This window comes from Muntiacus reevesi, chromosome 10 (genome assembly GCF_963930625.1).
Source record: "Muntiacus reevesi chromosome 10, mMunRee1.1, whole genome shotgun sequence".
In the NCBI taxonomy this organism is placed as follows: Eukaryota; Metazoa; Chordata; class Mammalia; order Artiodactyla; family Cervidae; genus Muntiacus; species Muntiacus reevesi.
In genome coordinates, this window is record NC_089258.1 from 75,473,782 (window position 1) to 75,487,633 (window position 13,852).

Sequence of the window (13,852 nt, forward strand, 5' to 3'; positions counted from 1 at the left end):
TGACTACCAGGAAAATCATAGCCTTGACTAGATGGACCTTTGTTGGCAAAGTGATGTTTCTGCTTTTAATACCCTCTGTAGGGTAATCACGAGTTTTCTTCAAGAAGCAAGTGTCTTTTAATTTCATGGCTGCAGTGACTGTCCACAGTTATTTGGAGCCCAAGAAACTAAGCTTGTCACTGTTTCCATTATTTACCCAGTTATTTGGCATGAAGTGATGGGACCAGATGCCGTGACCTTTGTTTTCTGAATGCTGAGTTTTATTTATTTATTATTTTTTATTTTTTTGGGGTTTGTCATACATTGACATGAATCAGCCATGGAGTTACATGTATTCCCCATCCCGATCCCCCTCCCACTTCCCTCTCCACCCGATTCCTCTGGGTGTTCCCAGTGAACCAGGCCCGATCACTTGTCTCATGCATTCAACCTGGGCTTGTGATCTGTTTCACTATAGATAATATACATGCTGTTCTCTTGAAACATCCCACCCTCGCCTTCTCCCACAGAGTTCAAAAGTCTGTTCTGTACTTCTGTGTCTCTTTTTCTGTTTTGCATATAGGGTTATCATTACCATCTTTCTAAATTTCATATATATGTGTTTGTGTGCTGTAATGTTCTTTATCTTTCTGGCTTACTTCACTCTGTATAATGGGCTCCAGTTTCATCCATCTCATTAGAACTGATTCAAATGAATTCTCTTTAACGGCTGAGTAATATTCCATGGTGTACATGTACCACAGCTTTCTTATACATTCGTCTGCTGATGGGCATCTAGGTTGCTTCCGTGTCCTGGCTATTATAAACAGTGCTGCGATGAACATTGGGGTGCACGTGTCTCTTTCAGATCTGGTTTCCTTGGTGTGTATGCCCAGAACTGGGATTGCTGGGTCATATGGCAGTTCTATTTCCAGTTTTTTAAGGAATCTCCACACTGTTCACCATTGTGGCTGTACTAGTTTGCATTCCCACCAACAGTGTAAGAGGGTTCCCTTTTCTCCACACCCTCTCCAGCATTTATTGCTTGTAGACTTTTGGATAGCAGCCATCCTGACTGGAGTGTAATGGTACCTCATTGTGGTTTTGATTTGCATTTCTCTGATAATGAGTGATGTTGAGCATCTTTGCATGTGTTTGTTAGCCATCTGTATGTCTTCTTTGGAGAAATGTCTGTTTAGTTCTTTGACCCATTTTTTGACTGGGTCTTTTATTTTTCTGGAATTGAGCTGCAGGTGTTGCTTGTATATTTTTGAGATTAATCCTTTGCCTGTTACTTCATTTGCTATTATTTCTCTGAGGGCTGTCTTTTCACCTTTCTTATAGTTTCTTTTGTTGTGCAAAAGAGTTTCAGTTTAATTAGGTCTCATTTGTTTATGTTTGCTTTTATTTCCAATATTCTGGGAGGTGGGTCATAGAGGATTCTGCTGTGATTCATGTCGGAGAGTGTTTTGCCTATGTTCTCCTCTAGGAGTTTTATAGTTTCTGGTCTTACATTTAGGTCTTTAATCCATTTTGAGTTTATTTTTGTGTATGGTGTTAGAAAAGTGTTCTAGTTTCATTCTTTTACAAGTGGTTGACCAGTTTTCCCAGCACCACTTGTTAAAGAGGTTGTCTTTTTTCCATTGTATATCCTTGCCTCCTTTGTCAAAGATAAGGTGTCCATAGGTTCATGGATTTATCTCTGGGCTTTCTATTCTGTTCCATTGATCTACATTTCTGTCTTTGTGCCAGTACCATACTGTCTTGATGACTGTGGCTTTGTAGTAGAGTCTGAAGTCGGGCAGGTTGATTCCTCCAGTTCCATTCTTCTTTCTCAAGATTACTTTGGCTATTCGAGGTTTTTTGTATTTCCACACAAATTGTGAAATTGTTTGTTCTAGTTCTGTGAAAAATACCATTGGTAGCTTGATAGGGATTGCTTTGAATCTATAGATTGCTTTGGGTAGAATAGCCATTTTGACAATATTGATTTTCCAATCCATGAACATGGTATGTTTCTCCATCTGTTTGTGTCCTCTTTGATTTTTTTCACCAGTGTTTTCTAGTTTTCTATGTATAGGTTTTTTGTTTCTTTAGGTAGATATACTCCTAAGTATTTTATTCTTTTTGTTGCAATGGTGAATGGTGTTGTTTCCTTAATTTCTCTTTCTGTTTTTTTCATTTTTAGTATATAGGAATGCAAGGTATTTCTGTGTGTTAATTTTATATCCTGCAACTTTACTATATTCATTGATTTGCTCTAGTAATTTTCTGGTAGAGTCTTTAGGGTTTTCTATGTAAAGGATCATATCATCTGCCAGCAGCAAAAGTTTCACTACTTCCTTTCCTATCGGGATTCCTTTTCTGAATGTTGAGTTTTAAGTCAGCCTTTTCACTATCCTCTTCATCTTCATCCAGAGGCTTGTTAGTTCCTCCTCACTTTCTGCCATTTAAGTGGCATCATCTGCATATCTGAGGTGGTTGATATTTCTCCTGGCAACCTTGAATCCAGTTTATGATTCATACATCCTGGCATTTTGCACGATGTACTTCTACATATAAGTTAAACAAGCAGGGTGACCATATGCAACCTTGCCATATTCCTTTCTCAATTTTGAACCAGTCTGTTGCTCCAGGTCCAATTCTACCTGTTGCTTCTTGACCACCATATTGGTTTCTCAGGAGACAGGTAAGGTGGACTGGTACTCCCATCTCTTGAAGAATTTTCCACAGTTTATGGTGATCCACACACTCCAAGTCTTTAGTGTATATAGTTAACAAAGCAGAATTAGATGTTTTCCTAGAACTCCTTTGCTCTCTCTCCGATCTAACAGATGTTGGCAGTTTGATATCTGGTTCCTCTGCCTTTTCTAAACTCGGCTTGTTCACCTGGAATTTTTCAGTTCACATACTGCTGAAGCCTAGCTTGAAGGATTTTAAGCATTACCTTGCTAATATGTGAAATGAGTGCACTTATATGGATTGTGGTGCAAGGCAAATGAACAACCACCAGCCATAGTAAAGGCCAGTCTTTACCCAAAGAAGGTGATGTTGTATATAAAGTGGGATTGGAAGGGAATCCTCTATTATGAGCTCCTTCTGGAAAACCAGATTCCGAGAAGTACTGCTCCAAGTTAGACCAGCTGAAAGCAGCACTCAACAAAAAGTGTCTGTAATTAATCAGCATAAATCTCATAATCTTCCATCAGGATAAAACAAAACTGCATGTTTCTTTGATGATCAGATAAAAACTGTTACAGCCTGCTTCGTATTGCTTAAAGCAGGGATCCCCAATATTTTTGTCACCAGGGACAGATAATGTGAGTGATGGGGAGTGATGGGGAGTGGCAAGCAAAGCTTTGCTTGCTTTCTTGGCACTTACTGCTGTGTGGCCTGAGGGTTGGGGTCCCCTGACTGTTTCTAACATCAATATAATTTTGTTGTTAATGCTTATTGATTTTCTTTTTTTCCCTTTCAAATTGAGATTTTCCTGGTTCATGGAATGAAGAGTGTGACTTTTGATTGAAACCTAGATATTTTGATTACTGTGTTATGAGACTCTGGTTAAACCTTGTGGCTAAACCTGGTTAAACCTTCTGGTTCAGCAGTTCTTCCCTATTGCAACTCTTAAGTAGGGGAAAGGAACACTGCCTCATTTTTGCCAGGTAATGCTGAAAGTTGGAGAAGGGAATGGCAACACACTCCAGTATTCTTGCCTGGACAATGCCAAGGACAAAGGAGTCTGGTGAGCTACAGTCCAAGGGGTCACAAAGAGTCGGACAAGACTGAGTGACTATCACTCACTCAGCATTGGATGTACGGATTCCACTGATATCTGGAATGAGAGGGGCTCCTTATTACTGCAAGTGGCTGGGGAGAACAGGCTCTCCACAAACCCTCTGTTCTACCACCCTGGCGAGAGTAGAAGTGTAGCTACGCTTTTATCTATGTCCTTTGCTGCAGTAGAGAATCCATTGTTTAAGAGTGTGCCATCTCGCTAAGCTGTTCACTTGGCTAAAGTCAGCCTTTCCTTTATGGCTTATTTCTGTCTGTTTCATTGGGCATTTCTGAGTTTCTGGCCTCTCTGGCACTCAGTTTGGGATTTATAAGGCTAAAAGCAAAGAGATCACATTGTTATGTTGTTCCTCAGGTTCTGAGGTGCCTAGCTCATCTGCTGAAACAATCTTTCAGCTTTTGGAATCTTCTTATGTTTATTTTACATTTAATATCCAGGACTCTTAGCTATCGTTAATGAGAAGAATAGGGGAAAGTACGTCAAGACTCTCCTGGAACTTCAAATCTCTCTACAGTAGTTTTAACCGTGATATAATATATTTATCAATATTTTCCCTTATCTGTAACTGACTTTGTACCATTTAATAACTCTGAGATACCTAGATACTCATAGATACTATCCCTAAGTTTTCTTTGAATTTTTATTAAAGCATTTTGACCTATAATTCCTTTGAAATAATATTTTATACCTAAGTCTATAGGTTAATTTATCCTTGTACCTATTGGCTTTTATTTTAATTATTTTAACTTTATCTTAAGTCTTGTTATTTAGTAAAATGAATTCCCAATTTACATTTTATTTCAAATTGCATTGGCTATTTTATACATTTAGCTCTTTGCATTTTAATATAACAGTAAATAAGTTTTTAAATTTCCACCAGCAACTCACTCCCTGCCCCCCACCTCAGCAAAGAAACCTGGTGGAATCATGATTCTTCTGGATTCTTCTGCATCATATTCATTAATTGATTTTGAGAACAGTAACATTTTAACAATATTGCCTTCCTAGTCAAAGACACCATTTATGCTTTAATAATGATCACAACCCACATAATTTTCATGTGTAGTCAAAAAAGTAGAGTTGAAGGGGATGGGAGATGGATAAACTAGGAGTTTGGAGTTAGCAGATAAAAAACACTATATACAAAATAGACAAATGAGAAGGTCCTACAGTACAGCACAGGAAACTATATTCAATATCTTGTAATGCACACAATGGAAAAGAATATATATAACTGAATCCCTTTGTTGTACAAAAGACACTAACACAACCTTGTAATTCAACTATATTCAATTAAAATTTTTTAAAAGTTAGAAATGATGTCTTGCAGGTTTTACCCCGATTTCTCTATCACCCTAATATTACATATCTCCATGTCATTAAAAATTATTTGTATTGGGTATGGACTTTCCTGGTGGCTCAGACGGTAAAGAATCCACTAGCAATGTGGGAGACCTGGGTTCAATTTCTGGCTTGGAAAGATCCCTTGGAGAAGGTAATGGCTGCCCACTCCAGTATTCTGGCCTGGAGAACCCCCATGGACAGAGAAGGCTGGCAGGCTAGAGTCCACGGGGTTCAAAGAGTCGGACATGACTGAGTGGCATTCACTTTCACTTCCCTATGCTGTAACTTATCTGATAAACCGACACTTGGCATCTAGTGTGTCTTGTTTATTTTCTCTATTATAACTCACATCATAATTGCTCTATATCAACATCTATTTCCTAATACTTGAAAATTAAACTTAATTACATCAGAAATAGATAAAAAGTGTGATGATAAATTTGACTGCTAAACATTTCAAAATCATTTTCCATAAAGTATCTGTTAATTTATACTTATTTTAGGAAGATTATAAGTTATGCTTCTCAGAATCAATTTTTTTTATTTGAAGTATACCTAGTTTACAATATTATATTAGTTTCTGATATACTACATATTGATTCAATATTTTTATATATTATACTCCATTTAAAATTAATATAAAATATTGACTATATTCTCTGAGCTGTGTAAAATATTCTTGTAACTTATTTGGAAGACAACACAGACAGAGAAACACACCACATTCTTTGAAGAGGCAGAATCAATACTGTCAAAAGGACTACAGTGTCCAAGGGAATTTACAGAATTAATGAAATTCATATCAAATTACCAATGGCATTTTTCACAGAGCTTGAACAAAAATAATAAAATTTGTATAGAGACACAAAAGACCCCGAATAACCAAAGAAATCTAAAGAAAAATGAAGCTGAAGAATCAGGCTCCCTGACTTAAAGCTATACTACAAAGCTACAGTCACCAAAACAGGAAGGTACGGGCACAAAAACACACATATAGATCAGTGGACTAGGACACAAAGCTGATGATAAACCCATACACCTATGGTCACCTAATGTATGACAAAGCAGGCAAGACCACACAACGGAGGAAAGACAGTCTCTTCAATAAGTGTGCTGGGAAACTGGACAGCTATATGTAAAAAAAACAACTGTAATTAGAAAACTCTAGTACCACACACAAAAATAAGCTCAAAATAAATTAAAGACTTAAATGTAAGACTGAATACTATAAAACTCTCAGAGGGACAAAAGACCAAACATTCTCTAACATAAATTGCAGCAATATCTTTTTTGACCCATCTCTCAGAGTAATGGAAATAAAGACAAAAATGAATGGTACCTAATTAAATTCAAAAGCTGTTGCACAGCAAAGGGAATCATATACAAAAACAAAAAGACACCTCTAAGGATGGGAGAAGATATTTGGAAATGATGCAACTGACAAAGATTAGCCTTTAAAATTTTCAAACATCTCATGCAGTTCAACATCATAAAAACACACAACCCAGTCAAAAAATGGGCAAAAGACCTAAAGAGAGGCATTGCTCTAAAGAAGACATACAGATGGGTAAGAGACCTATGAAGAGATGCTCAGCATAGTTAGTTACTGAAAAGTGAAAGTGCTAGTCACTTAGCTGTGTCTGACTCTTTGCAACCCCTTGCACTGTCAGAGAACTAAGGTCGTGGTATCCAATCGCATCACTTTATGGCAAATAGATGGGAAACAGTGGAAACAGTGACAGATTTTATCTTCTCGGGCTTCCAAATCACGGTGGAGACTGCAGCCATGAAATTAAAAGACTCTTGCTGCTTGGAAGAAAATCCATGACGAACATAGACAGCATATTAAAAAGCAGAGACATCACTTTTCTGACAAAGCTCTGTATAGTCAAAGCTATGGTTTTCCCAGTAGTCGTGTATGGATGGGCATTGGACCATAAGGAAGACTGAGCACTGAAGAATTGGTGCTTTCAAACTGCGGTGCTTGAGAAAACTCTTGAGAGTCCCCTGGACTGCAGGGAGATCAAACCAGTCAATCCTAAGTGAAATCAACCCTGAACATTCATTGGAAGGACTGATGCTAAAGCTGAATCTCCAATACTTTGGCCATCTGATGGGCAGAGCCAACTCATTGGAAAAGACCCAGATGCTGAGAAGGATTGAAGGCAGGAGGAGAAAGGGACAACAGGATGAGATGGTTGGATGGTATCAATGACTCAAAGGACATGAGTTTGAGCAGACTCCGGGAGATCGTGAAGGATAGGGAAGCCTGGTATGCTGCAGTCCTTGGGGTCACAAAGAGTTGAACAGGACTTAATGACTGAAAACAACAACAAGGCTCCTTTGTCCATGGAATTCTCCAGGCAAAGAATGCTAAAGTGGGCAGCCATCCCCTTCTTCAGGAGATCTTCCCAACCCAGAGATCAAACCCAGGTCTCCTGCACTGCCGGCAGATTTTTTACCACCTGAGACACCAGGGAAGCCCATCAAATTATCAGAGAAATGTGAATTGAAATTGCGATGTGGTGTCATGTCATATGGTCAGGATGGCCATCATCAAAAAAATCTACAAACAGTAAATGCTATAGAGGGTATGCAGAGAAGGAAACTCTCCTATGAGGTTTGTGGGGATGTAAATTGGTGCAGCCACTACGGAGAACAGTTCCTTAAACATGGAAATATCATATGATCTAGCAGTCCCACTCCTGGGTATATAAGAGAAAAAACTTGATTCAAAAGCGTACATGCACCCCAATGTTCATTGCAGCACTATTCAAAATACCCAAGACACAGAAGCAGATTAAATGTCCCTCAGCAGATGAATGGAAAAAGATTAAGTGGTATATATATACAATGGGATATTAGCCACTAAAGAGAATGAATTAATGTCATTTGCAGCAACATAAATGGACCTGGAGATTATCAAACTAAGTGAAGTCAGTCAGACAGAGAAAGGCATATATCATAGGGTATCACTTATATGTGTAATCTTAAAAAACATAATTGACATGAAGTTATTTACAAAATAGAAACTGACTGATAGAGAATGAATTTATGGACACTAGGGTTGAAGGGTTGAGGGGGAAGGATAGATTGGGGGTTTGGGATTGATGTGTACACACTGCTATATTGAAAACAGATAACCAACAAGGACTAACTATATAGCACAGGGAACTCTGCTCAATACTGCATAATAACCTAAATGGGAAAAGAATCTGAAAAAAGTGGATTTATATATAGATATATATACTCATATAAAACTGAATCACTTTGCTGTACATATGAAACTAATACAACTTTGTTAATCAACTGTCCTCCAATATAAATTAAAAATTAAAACAACAAAGTTAGCATACAATATTGGCTGTGTCCTCTGTGATATGCAATATATTCTTATAGCTGATTTATTTTTTATATAGTAGTTTTATGTCTCAATCTCTCCCTGCTTACCTCTTCCCACTGGTAATCCCACTGACTTGTTCTCTATATCTGTGAGTCTCTTGTAGTTATTATATTCTTCACCTCCGACTAGTTAATTTTTATATTTCTAGTTTTTCACTAAAATTCTGTGTTCGTTTCTTCTTTTCCCAAGTTCAGATAACATTCTTATTGATTATGCTTTAAACTTTTTATCTGGTAAATTATCTTTTTTTGTTTTCTCGGTTTTTTTTTCTTTCATTTGAAATAATTCTTTCGTCTTTTGACTTTGTGTCTATGATATTAAGTAAAGAGTTACCTATCCTAGTCTTGAGGGGATGTCTTTGTGTCCCGGCATCCCCATACAGTCTGTGTGTAGCCAGGGGTTTTTGTGGGAGAGCTAGATCTGACATGACCATGGGTCACATCCTGTCCCAGGGTGTGCCTGCTGTCACTTTGGTGAGACACAGGATTGAGGACAAAGGGATAGGGCCAGTGCCAGGTGCGAGCTGAGACTTCTCCTACGATCCGTGGCTATCACCACCGGACTGGGGAGATGGCATCAGGTCCCAAGCTGCTGATGGTGAATGGGTAAGGACAGCCTTATGGTACAAGGTGGGGTTGGTTCAGTTCCTTTGAAGTATGTACCTCCCTGCTCCATCCGGGGGATGGCACCTCTGTCCCAGAGGGTATGATCCCTGAAGCAAGAGGGTGCTGGAGTGGATGCCTGATGTGCTTGGGGCATGTGTCCTGGTATGACTCTGGAATGTCAGTCTGAATTCCAGAGACTTCCTGATCCACTCCCTCTATAAGCAGCAGAAATAGCTGCCCTCGCCCCATTCAGCTCCATCCTTCCCAAGTGCACACTCTCCTCAGCAATGACAGATTTCGCCCTCCTGCAAAACAGTGCTGCAGCTAGCGAGGCCGGGGCAGATATTCAGCATGGCCTGGGTGCACCTTGCGTAGCCTCAGGAAAAGAGCCAGAGCTCTAGGTCGGTTCAGTCTGCCTCCTCTGCCTTGTTCCCAGGAGTAAAGCCAATGCATACAGGTTCCTTCCAAGCAGAGTCTTGGTTTACTACAGCCCTCCTGTGGATAGCTCACTTGATAAAGAATCCACCTGCAATGCAGGAGATTGTGGTTCAATTTCTGGGTCGGGAAGATTGGTAGAGAAGGGATAGGCTACCCACTCCCATATTCTTGGGTTCCCGTGTGGCTCAGCTTGTAAAGAATCGGCCTGCAATGCGGGAGACCTGGGTTTGATCCCTGGGTTGGGAAGATTCCCTGGAGAAGGGAAACGCTACCCACTCCAGTGTTCTGGCCTGGAGAATTCCATGGATTGTATAGTCCATGGGGTCGCAGAGTCAGACACAACTGAGCAACTTGCACTTACACTTGTAAGCCCCACTGATTTTCAAACTTGATAAGGGATCAAATCCTTGTGTCAGATCCCAGGCCTGGGGTATCCAGTAATCAGTTTAAACCACTCCCTCCCCAGGGAGGATCTGTGAACCACACACACACATACGCACCCCTCACCCTTCCTCTATGCTCCCTCCTAGAGGCACAGGTGCCATACTGATTGTTTGTCTTCCCTGCGTACCTGACAAGTATCCAGTTTGTTTTCAGGGAGAATTGCTTCACATGTAGATGTACTTTTGATGTGCTCCTGGGGAGAGGTGAGTTTAATATCTTCCTATGATGACATCTTCATCTCCTCTCTATCAAATGTTATTTTTGATGTCAAAATCATAACACAAACAATAGCTGAATATTCACTTACTTTTAATTTATTTAATCACAGGTTAAATTAGAACATTTTCATGTTTCTTAGTCATATGTTCAATTTCATGATTTTCTTGTACTGATAAACACTACAGTATGTGTGTGTGTGTGTGTACATGTACATGTATACTGGGGTATGTGTGTGTACACATGTATATATATATATACTGGGGTATGTGTGTGTGCACACAGATACATATATACTGGGGGTATGGATGTGTGTGTACATGTACATTTATACTGGAGTATGTGTGGGTGTGCACATGTACATATATATTGGGGTACACATAGATGTGCATACACACACACACACACACACACACACACACACACACATAGTGGGGGTATACCCACTAAGATACCTGATACCTATGACTCTGATACCAACCAAGTGTCCAAGAATTCAGTTCAACTCATTCTGACACACTCTATCTGCAGTTAGAATCAAATTCTACAAGTTAAAGGGCTCAGTCCCACAAGACTCTTCTCATTTCAGACACCAGGTGCATGTCTTTATCCTTCTGACCAACTGGTTATGAATTGGAAGTTCCCATGGCTCCCTCTCCGGTTTGATAATTTCCTAATTTGGCTCACAGAACTCAGAGAAAGACTTCACTTATGTTTACTAATTAATGGGAATGAATATAATTCAGGTACAGCCAAATGGAAGAGATGCAGAGGTCAAGCTGTGTTGTCGGGCAAGAGGAAAGTCATCGTCTCCATGTTCTCTCCAGGCACATCCTCATTACAGCACACTGTGTTCACCAACTTACAAACTATCTTGAGTCTAATCATTGAAAAAGTTTTACAGAGTCCAATCTCCAGCCATATCACTCCGTTTATTGATGCTGTGAGTGGAGCTTAAAGCTCTAACCCATTAATCAATTGGTCTTTCTGGTAGTCAGCATACTCTGAAGCATCAAGAGGCACCACCCTATTACCTCAATAGCATAAACTCAGGTTTCTTTAGATGAATCTCATTATGAATAACACCAAATATTCCTATCAGTCAGGAAATTCTAAGGTTTAGGAGCTCTGGGCCAGAAACCAATGGAAAAGGCCAAATTAATTTTCTTGTGTGTGTTAAACCACATTATACTATTAAACAATTTTATTACTTTTTTCTAATTAATGAATAATTAAATTAGTTAATAATTTTACATATTACTCTGCCATATTTATGGTAAACATTATTGCATTTTGTTTTAAATGATGCTTAGAGGGATAACATATTACTTCGTAATGCAGTCAGCATCAGTATGTTCCTTTGTGATTGAAAGTGAAAGTTGCTCAGTCTTGTCCAACTCTTTGCAACCTCATGGACTGTAGCCTGCCAGACTCCTCTGTCCATGGAATTCTTCAGGCAAGAATCCTGGAATGGGTAGCCTATCCCTTTTTTAGGGGATCTTCTCAACCCAGGAATCGAACTGGGGTCTCCTGCATTGTAGGCAGATTCTTTACAAGCTGAGCTATCAGGGAAGCCATTATATTTATGTGAGACTACCTTTTGCCATTCTGAGAGAAGGTACTATTCACTTCCAATTTCCTCTATTCTTCATTTTTAAAAAATATTGTATCTTATTGTAATTTTTTAATTAAAATGTGAAATAATTGTTTCCCTTTTTACTTTCATATACTAGCTTTTAATGGCACTGTTTTTAAAAATTCTTTATGTTTATCAAAGTATTTAAGAAAAAGAAAAATACATAAAACTCAAACTCTGTTTTATTAGTGCATCTTGTAGAAGGGTCCAGCGTTAAACAAGTAAGTTATGATTTTGAAGAAAGAACTAGGGGAGTAGGCTAATGAGAAAATGTTTTTGTTTCACTGCAATTTAATTCTAGTCAAATACGGCAAAGTTAAATGTTGGCTTTTTTTTTTTGTTTTCCTTGTTTTTCTCATTATTCGGTTTGTTCTGACCCATTTTTAAAGTATTATTTGGTACTTTTTGTTCTTTGATTACACAAACTGTCGCAGACCAGATCCTTGCCTACTGGACAAGTTTAGATGCTCAAATGTGACAAAACAAATTCAACTAACTATACCAAAATTCACAATAAAAAGATAGACAGTGAAGCAAATGTTCCTTTAGCCAATAGAAAGTGACCTTTTCATTTTATGATGATATAGTAACCAAAATTTATACCATTAATTACAAATTAAAAAATCTTAAGCTCTTTCTCTCTCTCCCTCTCTCTCAACACACACACACTCAGACATCCATACACTATATATAGAATCAAGTAAAATTTTTATTTACCTTCTCCTGATCACACATGGTTCCATTTTGTGCAACAGTAGGGTCTGACTGTACATGAATTCTGAAACTTGCTGACATACATATATGGCCTTCAAGGTAGGTATACTGAATATCAATGTCATCCCTTGGTACTATAAGTGAATGTGTCCAGTGGCAAACTAACTTTCCACAAAGGAGCTGGCTACAATATATTAAAAAAAGAGAAGCTTTTAATACCCGTAGGTCTCTTAGAGACACAAGAGATTAGATAAAAAAAACAGCACAAAATATGAGGATAATTCAAAATGTTACTGAGATTATAACACCAAAGCTATTCAGAACATATACCAACTAATAAAGAGCAACATATAAATTCATCTATATTAACCAGGTTAATCTTTCATTTGCATTAAGTGAGTCTTGGCAGTATACACAAACAGACACTCACACAGGCATTTGAAAAATTTATAAATTTCTAAATACATACTGAAAATAGCAAGGACGTCCTTGACAGTTTCCAAATACATCATTAAGAAAATTCACTTCCTCTGTACACTGATAGCTAGATTCTTTAGCAACTAAAAACATAAGCAAATTTCCAATTACTCATCTATAAAAAACTAAAAACTAAAACTGTGTTAAATATTGAAATATCTAAACAACAATGCCGAGTCAATGCCATCTATTACAAATTTCAGTATTATCTGTGGCTATACAAGAACAAGAATCAGTTACTGAAAACTACCCACTTAAGAATAGGAGAGCTAGTATGATAGAACAGAAACAATTAAGAAATCCTAGTCTTCTGCACTCTCTTTATCTTCAGTTCTAAATTCTACTCACTTTCTTCCAACCACATCAAATTTGACTAAAATCCTATTCATTTTCTCCTGTTCTTATTGGGTCTGTTTTACCTCTTGACATAGTTCAAAGTTACATTGATTTTAATTTTATGTTCAAATTTGGATTTAACTAACAGTCCTTTTTATTTTGGTGTTCTACTGACTTTAGAAAAATATAGTTTAAAAATAAAGCTCAGAAGAAAAGATAAATTATTACATTTTCCAAACAAATCCTGGCACTGCTTCGTTCTATCTTGGCATACTCCTCCAAAGCAATAGGAAGATTTATTATTGCATGTTTGTAAGTCGGCAGCTCTTATATCAGGTACACAAAATTCAGACACCCCATTGCAAAATTCTGGAAAATCACATGGATCAACGCTTTTCCTACATGGAATTCCTCTATCAAGTATCTGTGAGAAAAGGAAAAACATATATGTGCTTTGAAGTAGT

At 38.1% G+C, this 13,852-nt stretch overlaps 1 protein-coding gene across 1 annotated transcript in view; it reads right to left on the minus strand.

Moving 5' to 3' along the window:
* LOC136176387 (A disintegrin and metallopeptidase domain 3-like) overlaps window positions 1-13,852 on the minus strand; it is a 143,244-nt gene that overhangs the window by 52,006 nt on the left and 77,386 nt on the right. The window contains exons 14-16 of the mRNA XM_065946538.1: window positions 13,617-13,812; window positions 13,045-13,135; window positions 12,579-12,759 (exon numbers count right to left, since the gene is read on the minus strand). Coding sequence (XP_065802610.1) covers window positions 12,579-12,759; window positions 13,045-13,135; window positions 13,617-13,812 — 468 coding nt within the window. The remainder of the gene's footprint in view (window positions 1-12,578; window positions 12,760-13,044; window positions 13,136-13,616; window positions 13,813-13,852) is intronic.